Source organism: Balaenoptera physalus, assembly GCF_965194825.1.
Source record: "Balaenoptera physalus genome assembly, chromosome: 10".
NCBI lineage: Eukaryota > Metazoa > Chordata > Mammalia > Artiodactyla > Balaenopteridae > Balaenoptera > Balaenoptera physalus.
This window is the reverse complement of record NC_138889.1, coordinates 8,945,602-8,958,959: the sequence shown is the minus strand read 5'-3', so window position 1 is coordinate 8,958,959 and position 13,358 is coordinate 8,945,602. Positions and strand designations below refer to the sequence as shown.

At 41.1% G+C, this 13,358-nt stretch overlaps 1 protein-coding gene across 1 annotated transcript in view; it reads right to left on the bottom strand.

The window, feature by feature from the left end:
• Positions 1 to 863: 863 nt before the first annotated feature.
• LOC309667468 (uncharacterized protein) overlaps positions 864 to 13,358 on the bottom strand; it is a 92,412-nt gene continuing 79,917 nt past the window's right edge. The window contains exons 6-8 of the mRNA XM_082475930.1: positions 4,590 to 4,794; positions 3,764 to 3,907; positions 864 to 3,407 (exon numbers count right to left, since the gene is read on the bottom strand). Of these exons, the coding sequence (XP_082332056.1) occupies positions 3,235 to 3,407; positions 3,764 to 3,907; positions 4,590 to 4,656 (384 nt within the window). The 5' untranslated portion in view covers positions 4,657 to 4,794 and the 3' untranslated portion in view covers positions 864 to 3,234. The remainder of the gene's footprint in view (positions 3,408 to 3,763; positions 3,908 to 4,589; positions 4,795 to 13,358) is intronic.

Genomic DNA, 13,358 nt, shown 5'->3' with positions numbered 1-13,358 from the left:
GAGTCTTTTTGATCCCCAATCTTTTAGGGACAGGAAGCAGACTGAGACAGCTGGGAACATGGGCCTTTTCTTTTGGAGAAGGAAGGGTGATTCAGAGAACTGAGAGCCCAGAGGGCAGAGCTAAGATCCGCAGAGAATCATTCCCAGTTGCAGGACTGACTACACATGAGAGGCTGGACTTCAGAATTGTCATGGACCAGTGACTGCTACGTACCTCACATTATCTCCTTTTGAATGGAAGTGTTTATTACAGTTATTCTCTCTCTATCCTACACTTTTATGTTAAGTGTGTGGAGAGCAGATACTTGTCTCTTTAGTTTGCAAGACCCAAAGAAACACACCCGAGAAGCCTCATCCGCCCCAGGACCTGACTTAGATCACAAGATTCTGGATTTTAATTTGATATTGCAATGGAATGGGATTGAGGACCTAAGTAGATATTTCTCCAAAGTAGACATACAGATGGCCAACAGTACATGAAAATGTGCTTAATATCACTAATCATCAGGGAAATGCAAATCAAAACCACTGAGATATTACCTTATACCTGTTAGTATAGCTACTGTGAACAAAAGCAAAATATAACAAGTGTTGGTGAGGATGTGAAGAAAAGAAACTCTGGTACATTTTGATGGGAATGCAAACTGGCACATCCACTATGGAAAACAATATGGAGGTTCCTCAGAAAAATTAAAAATAGAACTATCACATGAGCCAGGAATCCCACTTCTTCAATGACATTTTAGGACAATAACTATAGCAGTAAGGTAATACCTCACCCTGTCTCCTCATCCTCCTTTAAGCAAATCTCTATACATCTCTTCCAGAAGCAGGGTCAAAGTACTTACCTCTTTGTTCAGTGGCTTCCTCAAATATCAGACATTCAGAATCATGGGAGCGAGGAATTAACTCTTTCCTGGTTTTATAAATTAGTCTTACTCTCTGATCTGGTGACTTCCTCAAACCTGGTGCTTGGTTTATTTGTTTGTTTGGTTAGAATAATAAAAGTAAAAAGAGCAGACTCAGAGTTTCTGACCATGCACTTGAGAGTCAGAAGGGTGAATCAGATGGGTGGTTAAAAGTGGCATAGGTTGAGGGGCAAAGCACCTCACCAACAGGACAACCAGAATTTCCCCTCAGTGTCATTTATTTACTTAATTCCCTTTCTCTGTTCTTCATTTTCTCTTCTTTATTTCTTTAATCTTCATTTGTCTCCCTGGCTCTCCCTCCCCAACTCTCTTATCTATTCTAAATAATTGTCTAAATGTGGAAATCCAGAACATCTGGAAGGGGAGGGGAGCTGGAAGCATATTTGATAAATTCTGCTAATGAACCTAGGAGAATTCTACATAGCACTGAAATAACTGATTAGCACACCCATTTAAAATCTATTATGCTTTTCTCCATCCACACTGTAAATGCAGTAAATATTTGGTAAAGGATGATGGGTCAGGGAATAGAATTGGAATCCTTATAGTATAGCAATTAGTAATGCACACTCTGTCTTCAAACATCAGAATTTAAATCCCAGTTATAGCACATATTAGCTCTATGAGCTTAGACAAAGTACTTTAAGTCTATGCTTCCATTTTCTCGTTTGTAAAATGGAATAATGACAGTATTTATCTCACTGAGCTGTGATGATTTTTTAAATGATGCAATACATGTAGAGTGTTTAGAAGAGAGTTTGACAATTAGCAATTGCTTAAAGGACATTTGTTATTCTTATTTGGGAAGGCAAATTACTTTTTATTTTCTACATGATTTAAAACACAAACACAATAAAAATTAATTATAAATCTATGTTATTGGACACACAATATATAAAGATGTAATTTGTGACTTTAGTAACATAAAGGGGTAAAACTGTATATGAGTAGAGTTTTTGTATGCTAATGAAGTTAAGTTCATATCAATTCAAATTAAATAATTATAACTGTAGGATGTTAAATATAATTTCTATGGTAACCAAAGAAAATATCTGTAGAATATACAGAAAAGGAAATTTAAAAGAGAAAAGTGTTCACTGCAAAAAAATCAATAAAATGCAAAAGCAGATAGTAATGGAGGAAATGAGAGATAAAAAAAGCTATAAGACATACAAAAAAAGTATCAAAATGGCAGAGGTAGGCCCTTCCTTGTCAGTAATTACTTTAGATATAAATGGATTAAATTCTCTAATCAAAAGGCAGAGATTGGCAGAATGAATTTTAAAAAACCGTTATCCATCCAAATGCTGTGTACAAGAGACTCACTTTATATCTAAAGACACAAATAGGTTGAAACTCAAAGGATGAAAAAAGATATTCCATGAAAATTGTTGCCAAAGGAGACCTAGGGTGCCTATACCAATAAAAAAATGACCTAAGTTACCTAATGACATTATATGTTGATAGAAGGGCCAATTCATTAAGAAGCTATAACAATTATAAACATATATGCGCCAAACAACAGAAACCAAAATTTATATAGCAAACTTTGACAGAATTGAAAGAAGAAATAGACATTCTACCTCAACACTTTACCTTCAATAATGGTAGAAAAACCATATAGAAGATCAATAAGGAATTAGAGGATTTAAGCAACACTATAAACCAATTAGATATAACAGACATATACAAAATGTATATGTCAACAGCAGGATATACATTCCTCTCAAGTGACATGGAATATTCTCCAAGATAGATCATATGTTAGGCCCCCATGGAAAGCCTCCCTGTTCTGAGGACCTTTCCAGGCCTAGAGTGTCAGGGGCTGGATGGGATTTAGGATCCTGGACATTTGAGAAGTAAAATGACTTGGAGACTTTTGCCAGGTCATGCTTTGCCCAGTATCCCTTCCTTTTTATCTAGTCCACTGTGGAAACAGCCCATGAGTTCTCCCGAATTTAGTCTTGTCATTCATTAGAGTTTTTATTGTAATGTATTCAGTGCCCCCAGATGTCCTAGTGCAGCCTCCCCCACTTTCCCACTCCCTAGACTTGGAGTTTAGCCCCTAGCCAGAACAGCAGAACCAGAAAACCAGGCCTGGTTGTCTAACTTGGGCCCCGACAGCATTTCAAAGTTGCACTGCATTACTTTTTCATCCATAGTTTATTTCTCTTGGGCCTCTTGGCTCTCAGGAGGCAATGTGGGTGGTGGTTGAGAGTGAAAGTATTTCTGGATCTTGATGTTTTTTAAAGAATGATGAGCAGAATGCAGTCAAGAGGAAGTCCCTGAAAATTAGCTGAATATCTCAGGCTAAATCCTCTAATGCGATGGAATTGAATGGAACCTCATCCTTTACTGATAAGCTATTGCAGTAGCTTGTATTACAACAGAAGAACACATTTTTTTCCCACTCGGTGATGTGTATATACTCCACACATCTTCTTGGGCAGCCCAGGATAGAATATCGGTAGATATATTCTGAAGAGGGTAGGAGAATAACAGAGGTCCAAGTTAGACTTGGGATGTGACAGGGAATGTTTTCAAGTGAGCAGTCCTTCCCTTCCCTCCTGTTCCCTTAGGCAAAGCCTGGACTTGAAGACTCTTCCACAAAAGGGGCAGTCTCCTTCCAGGGAAACTTGCTTCTGCTCTCAACACCCACATACATTTATAGCAAAGAAGCTGTAACAGACATACTCTACTAGGGATTCAGTCACTGAATATCAGAAATGGAAAGGAATTTGGAGATCATCCATTAAAACCCAATCATCGTACAGGTGAGAAACTGTAACTCAGTCAATTTCCCTTCCCTTCCCATTCTCCTGCCCTCATCTCACCTCCGGTGAAATGTTGAGAATATACTTCTTTGGTCTGGCATGCAAAATCAGGATATCTGGAGTGACAGGAACCTAAGTTCTTTCTGCAGTTCTTGCCAACAAATTCATCACAGGAGGTGCAAGAAATAAATTTCATTGTAGGATCTGGACAATATGGGAGAACCATGGGATGAGAACAAGGGATGCCAGGTAGTTAAGGGGAAGAGAGAAAGGCTGCTGCTGCTGGTGTTGGGACTGAGGCCAGAACCCTGGACTTCCCAGGCCTTCCTCCTCAGCCTCTGAGGATCCTCCCTGCAGAGCCCACCTCTACCAAGGAATCCATTTTAGGAGTCACATGGTTACCAGGAAGCCCTCTCTCTTCTTTCTTTTCAGGCTCAGCCTGCAGCTGTGGTTTCCAAAGGGGCCCTGAATGGGCATTTCATTGCCGGTAGGGCTGGGCAAGTTTAGCTGAGAGAGCAGACCCCGCATCTAATGGGGGAAAAGAAGGAGAAGTATCTCCATTCTGACACCTCTTACTAAGACCTGGGTCTTAGTTGATCGGTCTACCTTGCCCAGCTATAGATGCCCCAGTGATTCTTTATCATCCCTTCCCCTCACACCTTTCCTGGAGTTAGAGTTTGGAGAGCTACTGGACAGCAGCAACAGCAGGGTCTTCAGGAAGAGTTTTCATTATGGGGAAGGGAATTTGCAGCAGCCAAGGGCTCAGGGGCCTGGCTCCAGCAAACACTGTCTCTGTAGCTCCTGTTCCTCCTGATCCGGACTTTCTAGGACAGTACTCCCTGACCCCATCACCCTGCCCCCTGTGCCTTGCCGCCATTGTACTCACCCTCTGTGGAAGACCAGCACAGAACCACGAGGGCTCCAGGGGGCAAGAGGAACAGGAGCCAGTCCATATAAATTGAGGAAAGGACAATGAAGCAGCCAATCAAGCTCCAGGAAGGGCTCAGTAATGGTGCGCCAGACAGGGTGTGGAATGGAGATGAAGCTGTGGTTCCCTCTCTAGTCTCCTGTTCTGTGAGTTATGTCCTAGGCTGTAAAGAGTACAGTTCATTTACCTGTAATGGGAGGCCCTGGCTGTAAGATAGTGGGTGTTCTGCTTCCTCTCCCCATTCCACAGCCAACGCAGGGCCTTGACCAAGGAATTTACATAGGAAAGAGGTGACCTTACTCAAGATAGTAACAACCTCATCCCAGAGAAGACAGAGGATCTAAGTAAAACAGAGATGGAAGCCACCTTCAGATTCCACATTTTCTCTGTTTGTTCAACTTACTGTGCGTAATGCCACAAACTACCCCACTGACCCCTGGTATTAGTCTTTGCTTCACAGGCATATAAGCGCATGGAACACTTACGTGTTGTGTTGGATTCCCTGATTTAGCCAAATCACATAACACTGGGCTGGTAAAAGGGGCGACCATTCAGATGAATGTAAGGAACTGACTCACCTCAGATTTTTTGAATGTCTTATAAGAATGGAGTTGGAGCCTACAAATACAGTTATCACTAAAAAAACATGTCCAGCACAAGGAATCTAGCAAAGCCAATGTGATCAAAATCCTCTCTTTGTCCCATTGTCTTTGAATGATCCAGCAAACATTTGTTTCCCAAACATTAACTCTTTTTATCCTCCTGTGAATTATCTTACTTCCCCTTGAAGCCTCAGACCCCCTACCTCCTTCTCTTTAGTCCAGAATAGATGACAGATATATAGTTAGGTAGACAGACGGATAGAGAGAGAGAGAGAGAGAGAGAGAGAGAGAGAGATAGAAAGAGAGAGAGAAAGAGAGAGATCAACTTGCCTTATTGTCTTTGGAATTTTTCATACTTATGTGGATTCCCCATGTGCAGAGAATAAATTTTATTTTCTCCTGTTAATCTGCCTTATGTAATTGTAATTGCCTGCCAAAAGAACTAAGAGGAGAAAGACGGGAAATTTCCCCTAACCTACAAGACTAAAATCTATTTGGAAGAAGACTCGGTCACCATTAACTAGATTGAGAGAACAACGATTTTTGGAGGAGAGTACAGTGTAAGTAATTGTAGGACTTGGCTAAGCAGAATCAAGAAAAATGGCATTCTTTGTTGAGAGAAAGGTACATGCAAAGTTCTAGAGATTGGAAGCTATGTCACAGATTGGTTCCTTTTCTTGTGATGTCTTTATCTGGTTTGGGTAGCAGAGTAATACTGGCTGCATAAAAGAGTTAGGACAAATTAACTTCTCTTCAATTTTCTGAAAGACTCTTCCTAGAATTGGTATTATTCCTTCCTGAAATGTTTGATAGAGTTCACCCTGAAGCCATCTGGGTTTTCCTTATGAGAAGGTTTTTAACTACAAAGTCAATATTCTTAATAGATAAAAGTGTATTTCTTTTTTTGGCTACGCCCTGCAGCATGTGGGATCTTAGTTCCCCAACCAGGGATCAAGCCTGCGCCCCCTGCAGTGGAAGCGTGGACTCTTAACCACTGGACCGCCAGGGAAGTCCCAAAAGTGTATTTATTTCTTCTTAAGTGTCCTTCGGTAGTTGGAGTCCTTAGGAAGTGCCCATGGTCTGACATAATAAGCACCATATGAGTGTGCTTACGTGAGGACTTAAGATAAAATTGTGGACAAAAAACGTTGCCTGCCATTCCAGTAAACAAAAAATGTTTGCCTGCCATCAAGCCATCAGCCACCGCAGCCACAGTGCACCCTGAAAGGAATTCAGGATGGGGAAAGACAGGGTACTGGCCCTAGATAGTTAAGATGCATATCTAAGGAATAATTTCAATGAGCAGACTCTTGCATCTTCCTATATACAGAAAAGCACTTAAATCATTCATCTGAGATGTCTGTTTTGTGTGATTGCCAGTAATCTTTTGATATTCAACTACATGTTCGTTTGTTTTTTCAGCAAAAACTCCCATATATGGCTCCTCCCTTACCTCTTTGGAACAGTTCTTCAGAGCTAACTGAGAGGCTGTCTCCTGGGCTATACTCCTCAATAAGGTCTCCAAATAAAACATAACTTGCAACTTTTAGGTTGTGCATTTTTCTTCAGTTGACAAAATGTTTGCAGTGTTTACAACAGAGCAGGTGCTTAGAAAAGTATAGTCATTATAATTGCTATCTTCTTAAGAGAAAAAGAACAGCCTTAGACTAAGACAAAAAAAATTCTCTAGAATGGGGATCAAGATGGCAGAGCAGGAGGACGTGGAGCTGACCTTCCACAAACACATCAAAAATACATGTGGAACAATTCTCATGGAAATCAAACTGGAAACTGGCAGAACATCTCCTATACAACCAAAGCTGCAAGAAAGATCTCCACATAACTGGGTAGGATGGGGGTGGGGAGGGCGGGGAGGCATCAGGACGGGACCTCTGCCCCTGGTAGGAATCTATAAAGGAGAGAAGGTCCACACAGGCAAACCCTCGCCCTGTGGGGCCCCCTGTCTGCTGGGAAATCCTCCGGGACAGATAGAGGGGCTGGAGGGGCTGGACCCTGCTCGTGAGAATTGAGTGCCTGCTGGCTTACTAGCAATCAGGGCAGAGAGATGTAACCCAGCAGGACCCTATGGGGCCTTCCTGGGACAGGCCCTCCCCATACCCTCTGCTTCAGCTCCTCTCTGAAGTACCTAGGTATTTGATGCACATTTCCTGACTTGTTTTACAGATGTGAAAACCCCCCACCGAATGGAAGATGTTAACTATTGATGTTAACAGGATATTTGATGACCATGAGCACATAGCCCCAGGCCTCCTGGAGCCTAAAGACTGATCATCTTAACCCCTGTGACACCACCCTGTTCCCTCACCATCAGCCAATCAGAGATTTGTTCACGAGCTGATCACCTGCCCTGTGACCACCACTCCCTCACCTGGCCTTTAAAAATGCTTTGCCAAAACCCTTCAGGGAGCTTGGGCTTTTTTTAGGGCATGAGCCACCTGTCTCCTTGCATGGCTTTGCAATAAACCTTTCTCTGCTCCAAACTCAGTTTGTTTGGCCTCACCGTGCATCAGGAACATGAACTTGCACTAACAGAGAGAACGGCAGTGGCAGCCACCAGCTCCTTGCACTCCCAATCTGGAGCTCACACTGGGCATTCTGGGCAGTGCCACAAATTCACGCAACAGCTAAGCGCTGAGTCTCCGCAGACCGGCCCCAGGAGAGGATGGGATCTAGCTGCATGGAGACAGCCTGGAGGGCCTGGGATATGGTCCCAGCCAAACCTTGGAGCCCACTGTCAGTGTGCACAATGGGGGCGGATCCCACCAAGCAGGACTTTGTTGGCGAGCGCATCAGGTGGCGCCCCAGAAATGTACAGCAGCTGGTCGCTGAGTCTTGGGCGGACAGGTTCTGGGCAGGAGGACACAAGGGTTCGTTTCCTGTGTTGACTAAAAAATAATGCACAACCTAAAAGTTGAGAGTTATGTTTTATTCGGAGGACACACTGAGGACTTCAAGCCCAGGAGGCAGCATTTCAAGTAACCCTGAGAAAACTGCTCCGAGGAGGCGAGGGGGAGCTAGGATATATAGGAGTTTGGCAACAAAGGGCAGGTAGTAGGAAAAAAAGATTACTGTTAATAAAAGAAAGCTAGGTATCTCAAGTTAAGGAATTTAGTACTTTTCTATGGATGGGAAGATGCAAGAGTCTGGGCTCACTGAAATCGTTCCTTTGATGTGCACCTCAGCTATCTGGGGCCAGTATCCTGTGCTTTCATATCCTGAGTTTCCTCAGGGCTCATGGTAGGGAGTGGCTGCAGTCTGATGGCAGGTATTCTTTCCTTCCTGAGTTCCCACCTGCAATCGCTGATGACTGTGACATCCTTTGTTTACTGATATGGAGGAAATATTCCATACCTCACCTGACAGGAGAACTCTGGCTCCAACCACACCACGCCACAGCTTGGAGTCGGGTCTGGGGTGCACAGGTCCTGGGAGAGGGCATCAGAGGCAGCCCAGGCCCCAGGCGGCAGCACAACCACCTTGATTCCTGCAGCCACCATGCCCTGGCCCCCAGCCCAGCCCACTCCACACCATAGTCTGGCACTAGGTCTAGGACCAACACAATGGAGAAAGGGACGAGACTGGGCTGCTTCTGGGCAGAACCACAGCTGCATGCACAGGTGACACGTAGGTTTGCTGTGACCACACAGGCCTCACGTGCTTCAGTGGTCACCTCCTTTGGGTCAGGGCACATACTCAAGGGCAACAGAACCTGACTGAACCCGATCCTTCTGGCTTCTACTCCAACAACTGGGGAGCAGACCCCGTCCCTGTCTGGGCTGTGACAGCCATGAAGCAAGGAGGAGTCCCCACCCAACATCCAGTGCAGGCTCTGGACACCAATCACACCCCCTATCAAGGGGATAACAGCCAGCACACTCTGAGGAAAGACGTGGCTGGCAACCATACCAAAACTAGCCCATGCAACAAAAATATTGGGCTCACACAGTCTACACGGGATGCTCCCACATAAAACACTCTGTCAAGACCACATTAGGTAACTGTTTCTCCTAAATTCATAGAGGCAGAGATAGTTAAGTAAAATGAAATAGCAGAGGAACTACTCCCAACTAAAGAACAAGAAAAATCTCCAATTTCTTACCAGTCTACTGGACCCCAAATTCAAAAAGGAGGTAAGAAAAACTCCAAGATTTTGATGCTAGACTGTTTTCTCCTTGAGGCTTCATTATACTCATTTTACAGGTTTGGAAATGGAGGCTAGAAAAGGTTAAATAATTTGTCACGGTCAAAATGATAGGGAGCAGGAGTGAGATTTCAACTTGGATCTGTCACCAAAGCCCATAGAGCTTTTAAAAAAAAATTTCAGCTTTATAAAGGTATAATTGACAAATAGAGGGCTCAAATAAAATCTGATGAAAGGGGAGAAATTGCAACAGATACCACAGAAAAACAAAGAATCATAAGAGACTGCTATGAGCAATTATACACCAACAAATTGAACAACCTGGAAAAAAATGGACAAATTCCTAAAAATAGACAATCTTTCAAGACTGAATCAAGAAGAAATAGAAAATCTGAAAAGACTGATGACTAATCATGAAATTGAATCAGTAATAAAACAAACATTTAATATACAAATGTCCAAGAACAGATGGCTTCACAGGTAAACTCTACCAAACATTTTTTTAAAAAAATTAATACTTATCCATCTCAAACTATTTCAAAAATTGAAGAGGAAATAATGTTTCCAAACTTATCCTATGAGACCAGCATTACTCTGATACCAAATCAGAGAAAGACACTACAAAAAAAGAAAATTACAGTCAAATATCTCTGATGAACACAGATACAAAGATCCTCAACAAAATATTAGCAAACCTCATTCAGCAATACATTAAAAGGATCATACGCCATGATTCAGTGGGGTTTATTCCAGGGTTGCAAGGATGGTTCAATATTTGCAAATCAATCAACATGATACACCACTTTAACAAAATGAAGGATAAAAATTGTATGATCATTCTCACTGGCAGGGCAGGAATAAAGAGGTAGACATAGAAAACGGACTTGAGGACATGGGGTGGGAGGGTGAAACTGGGGTGAAGTGAGAGTAGCACTGACATATATACACTACTGAATGTAAAATAGTTGGCTTGTGGGAAGCAGCAGCATAGCACAGGGAGATTGGCTCGGTGATCTGCGATGACCTAGAGGGGTGGGATAGGGAGGAGGGGAGGGAGGCTCAAGAGGGAGGGGATATGGGGACATGTATATGCATGTGGCTGATTCACTTTTTTGTGCAACAGAGACTAACACAGTATTGTGAAGCAATTATACTCCAATAAAGATCTATAAAAAAAATTGTGTGATCATCTCAATAGATGCAGAATAAGCAATTGACAAAATTCAACATTGACTTCTGATAAAAATTCTCAACAAAGTGGGTATAGAGGGAAAACAGTTTAACATAATAAAGACCATATATGACAAACCTTCAGCGTCATATTCAATGTTGAAAAGCTGAAAGCTTTTTCTCCAAGAACAGGAATAAGACAATGATGTCCTCTCTCACCACTTTTAGTCAACATAGTATTGGAAGTCCTAGCCACAGCAATTAGGCAAGAAAAGAAATAAAAGGCATTCAAATTGGAAAAGGAGAAGTGAAAGTGTCTCTCTTCACAGAAGTTATGATACTATACATAGAAAACCCTAAAGACACAACAAAAAAACTATTAGAACTAACAAATGAATTCAGCAAAGTTGCAGGTACAAAATTAATATACAGAAATCTGTGGCATTTCTGTACACTAATAACAATCTATCAGAAAGAGAAATTAAGAAAACAATCCTATTTCCAACTGTATTAAAAAGAATACCTAGGAACAAAATTAACCAAGGAGGCTAAAGAACTGTATACTGAAAACTATAAGACATTGATGAAAGAAACTGAAGAAGACATAAATGAATGAAAAGACATTTTGTGCTCATGGATTGGAAGAATTAATATTGTTAAAATACAAATACTACCCAAAGCAGTCTACACATTCAATACAATCTGTATCAGTATTCCAATAGTATATTTCATAGAACCAGAACAAATAATTCTAAAATTTGTATGAACACTAAAGATTCCAAATAGCCAAAACTATCTTAAGGAAGAAGAACAAAGCTGAAGGTATCATGCTCCTGGATTTCAAATTATACTACAAAGCTGTAGTAATCAAAACATTATGGTACAGGCACGAAAACAGACACACAGATCAATGGAACAGAATTGAGATCCTAGAAGTAAATCCATGCACATATAAACAATTAATTTACAGCAAAGGGGCCAAGAACATAATGATGGAGAGAAGACAGTCTCTTCAATAAATGATGATGGGAAAACAAGAGAGACATATGCAGAAGATTGAAACTAGATCACTATTTTATACCATACACAAGAACAAACTCAAAATGGATTAAAGCCTTACATGTAATGCCTGAAAACATAAAATTTCTAGGGAAAAACATTGGTAACCTCACTGACATCAGCCTTAGTGATGTTTTTGTGGACCTGACTTTAAAAGCAGGGGAAACAAAAAGCAAAAATCAACAAATGGGCCTTCATCAACTAAAAAGTTTCTGAACAGCAAAGGAAACCATCATCAAAATGAAAGGCAACTTAGTAAATGAAAAAAGGTATTTGCAAATTATATATCTGATAAGGAGTTAACATCCAAAATATATAAAGAACTCATACAACTTAAAACAAACAACCCAATTTAAAAATGGGCAGAGGATTTTAAAAAATATTCTATTTATTTATTTATTTATTTATTTGGTTGTGGCTCACAGGCACCTTAGTTGTGGCTCACTAGCTTCTTAGTTGTGGTATGAGAACTCTTAGTTGTGGCATGCATGTGGGATCTAGTTCCCTCACCAGGGATTGAACTCGGGCCCCCTGCATTGGGAGCGCAGAGTCTTAACCACTGTGCCACGAGGGAAGTCCCTGGGTAGAGGATTTGAATATCATTTTTCCAAAGAAGACATACAGATGGTCACCAGCACATGAAAAGATGCTCAATCATCAAGGAAATGCAAATCAAAACCAGAATGAGATACCACCTCACACCTGTTAGAATGGCTATTATCGAAAAGACAAGAAATAAGTTTTGGAGAGGATGTGGAGAAGAGGGAACTCTCATACACTGTTGATGGGAATGTAAATTGTTGTAGCCACTATGGAAAACAGCATGGAAATTCCTCAAGAAATTAATAAGTGAACTACCATATAATTCAGCTATTCCACTTCTGGTTATTTATCCAGAGAATTAAAAAAAAATTAAAAAGATATTTCACTCCTATGTTCATTGTAGCATTATTTTTCAATAGATAAGATATGGAAACAAAGTGTCCATCGATGGATGAATGAATAAAGAAGATGTGGTTTATATGTATACAATGGAATACTATTCAGCCATAAAAAGAATGGAATCTTGCCATTTGTGACAACATGGTTGGACCTCGAGGGTATTCTACTAAGTGAAATAAGCCAGAAGGAAAAAGACAAATACCATATGATTTCACTCATATGTCAAATCCAAAAACAAAAAAAAAACAGAACAAACAAAACAAAACTCATAAGATACAGAGAACAGATCAGTGGTTACCAGAGGGAAGGGGGCTAGGGGTAGGTGAAAAAGGTTAAGGGGGTCAACTGTATGGTGATGAATGGTAACTAGACCTTTGGGAGAATCACTATGTAGTATATAGAGATGTTGAATTATAACCTGAAACTTATATAATAAATAAAAAAGAGAGAAAATGAAACTCAGAAAAAATTAAACTATGAGAAAAAAGAGACAATGTTAACTTAGAGAACAAGTGGTAAGAAATGATGGGTCTTGGTAAACACTTTTTGAAGAGAGAGCCAACAGGACTTGCTAATAGATTGAATGTGTGGTGGGGTGGGGGGGTAAGGAAAGAAAAAAGAGAAATCTATGATGGCCCTTAGTTTTTGGCCTGAGCAACTGGGTGAATGGTGCAGTGATTGGGTGACATGGGACAGAATGTGAGAAAAGTGAGGTGAGGCTAGAGTGGGGAGACAGGTGTGTGGAGGGTATGATGTTGGAGTGAGTTGGGATATGAAATCAGTTGTTTGTTT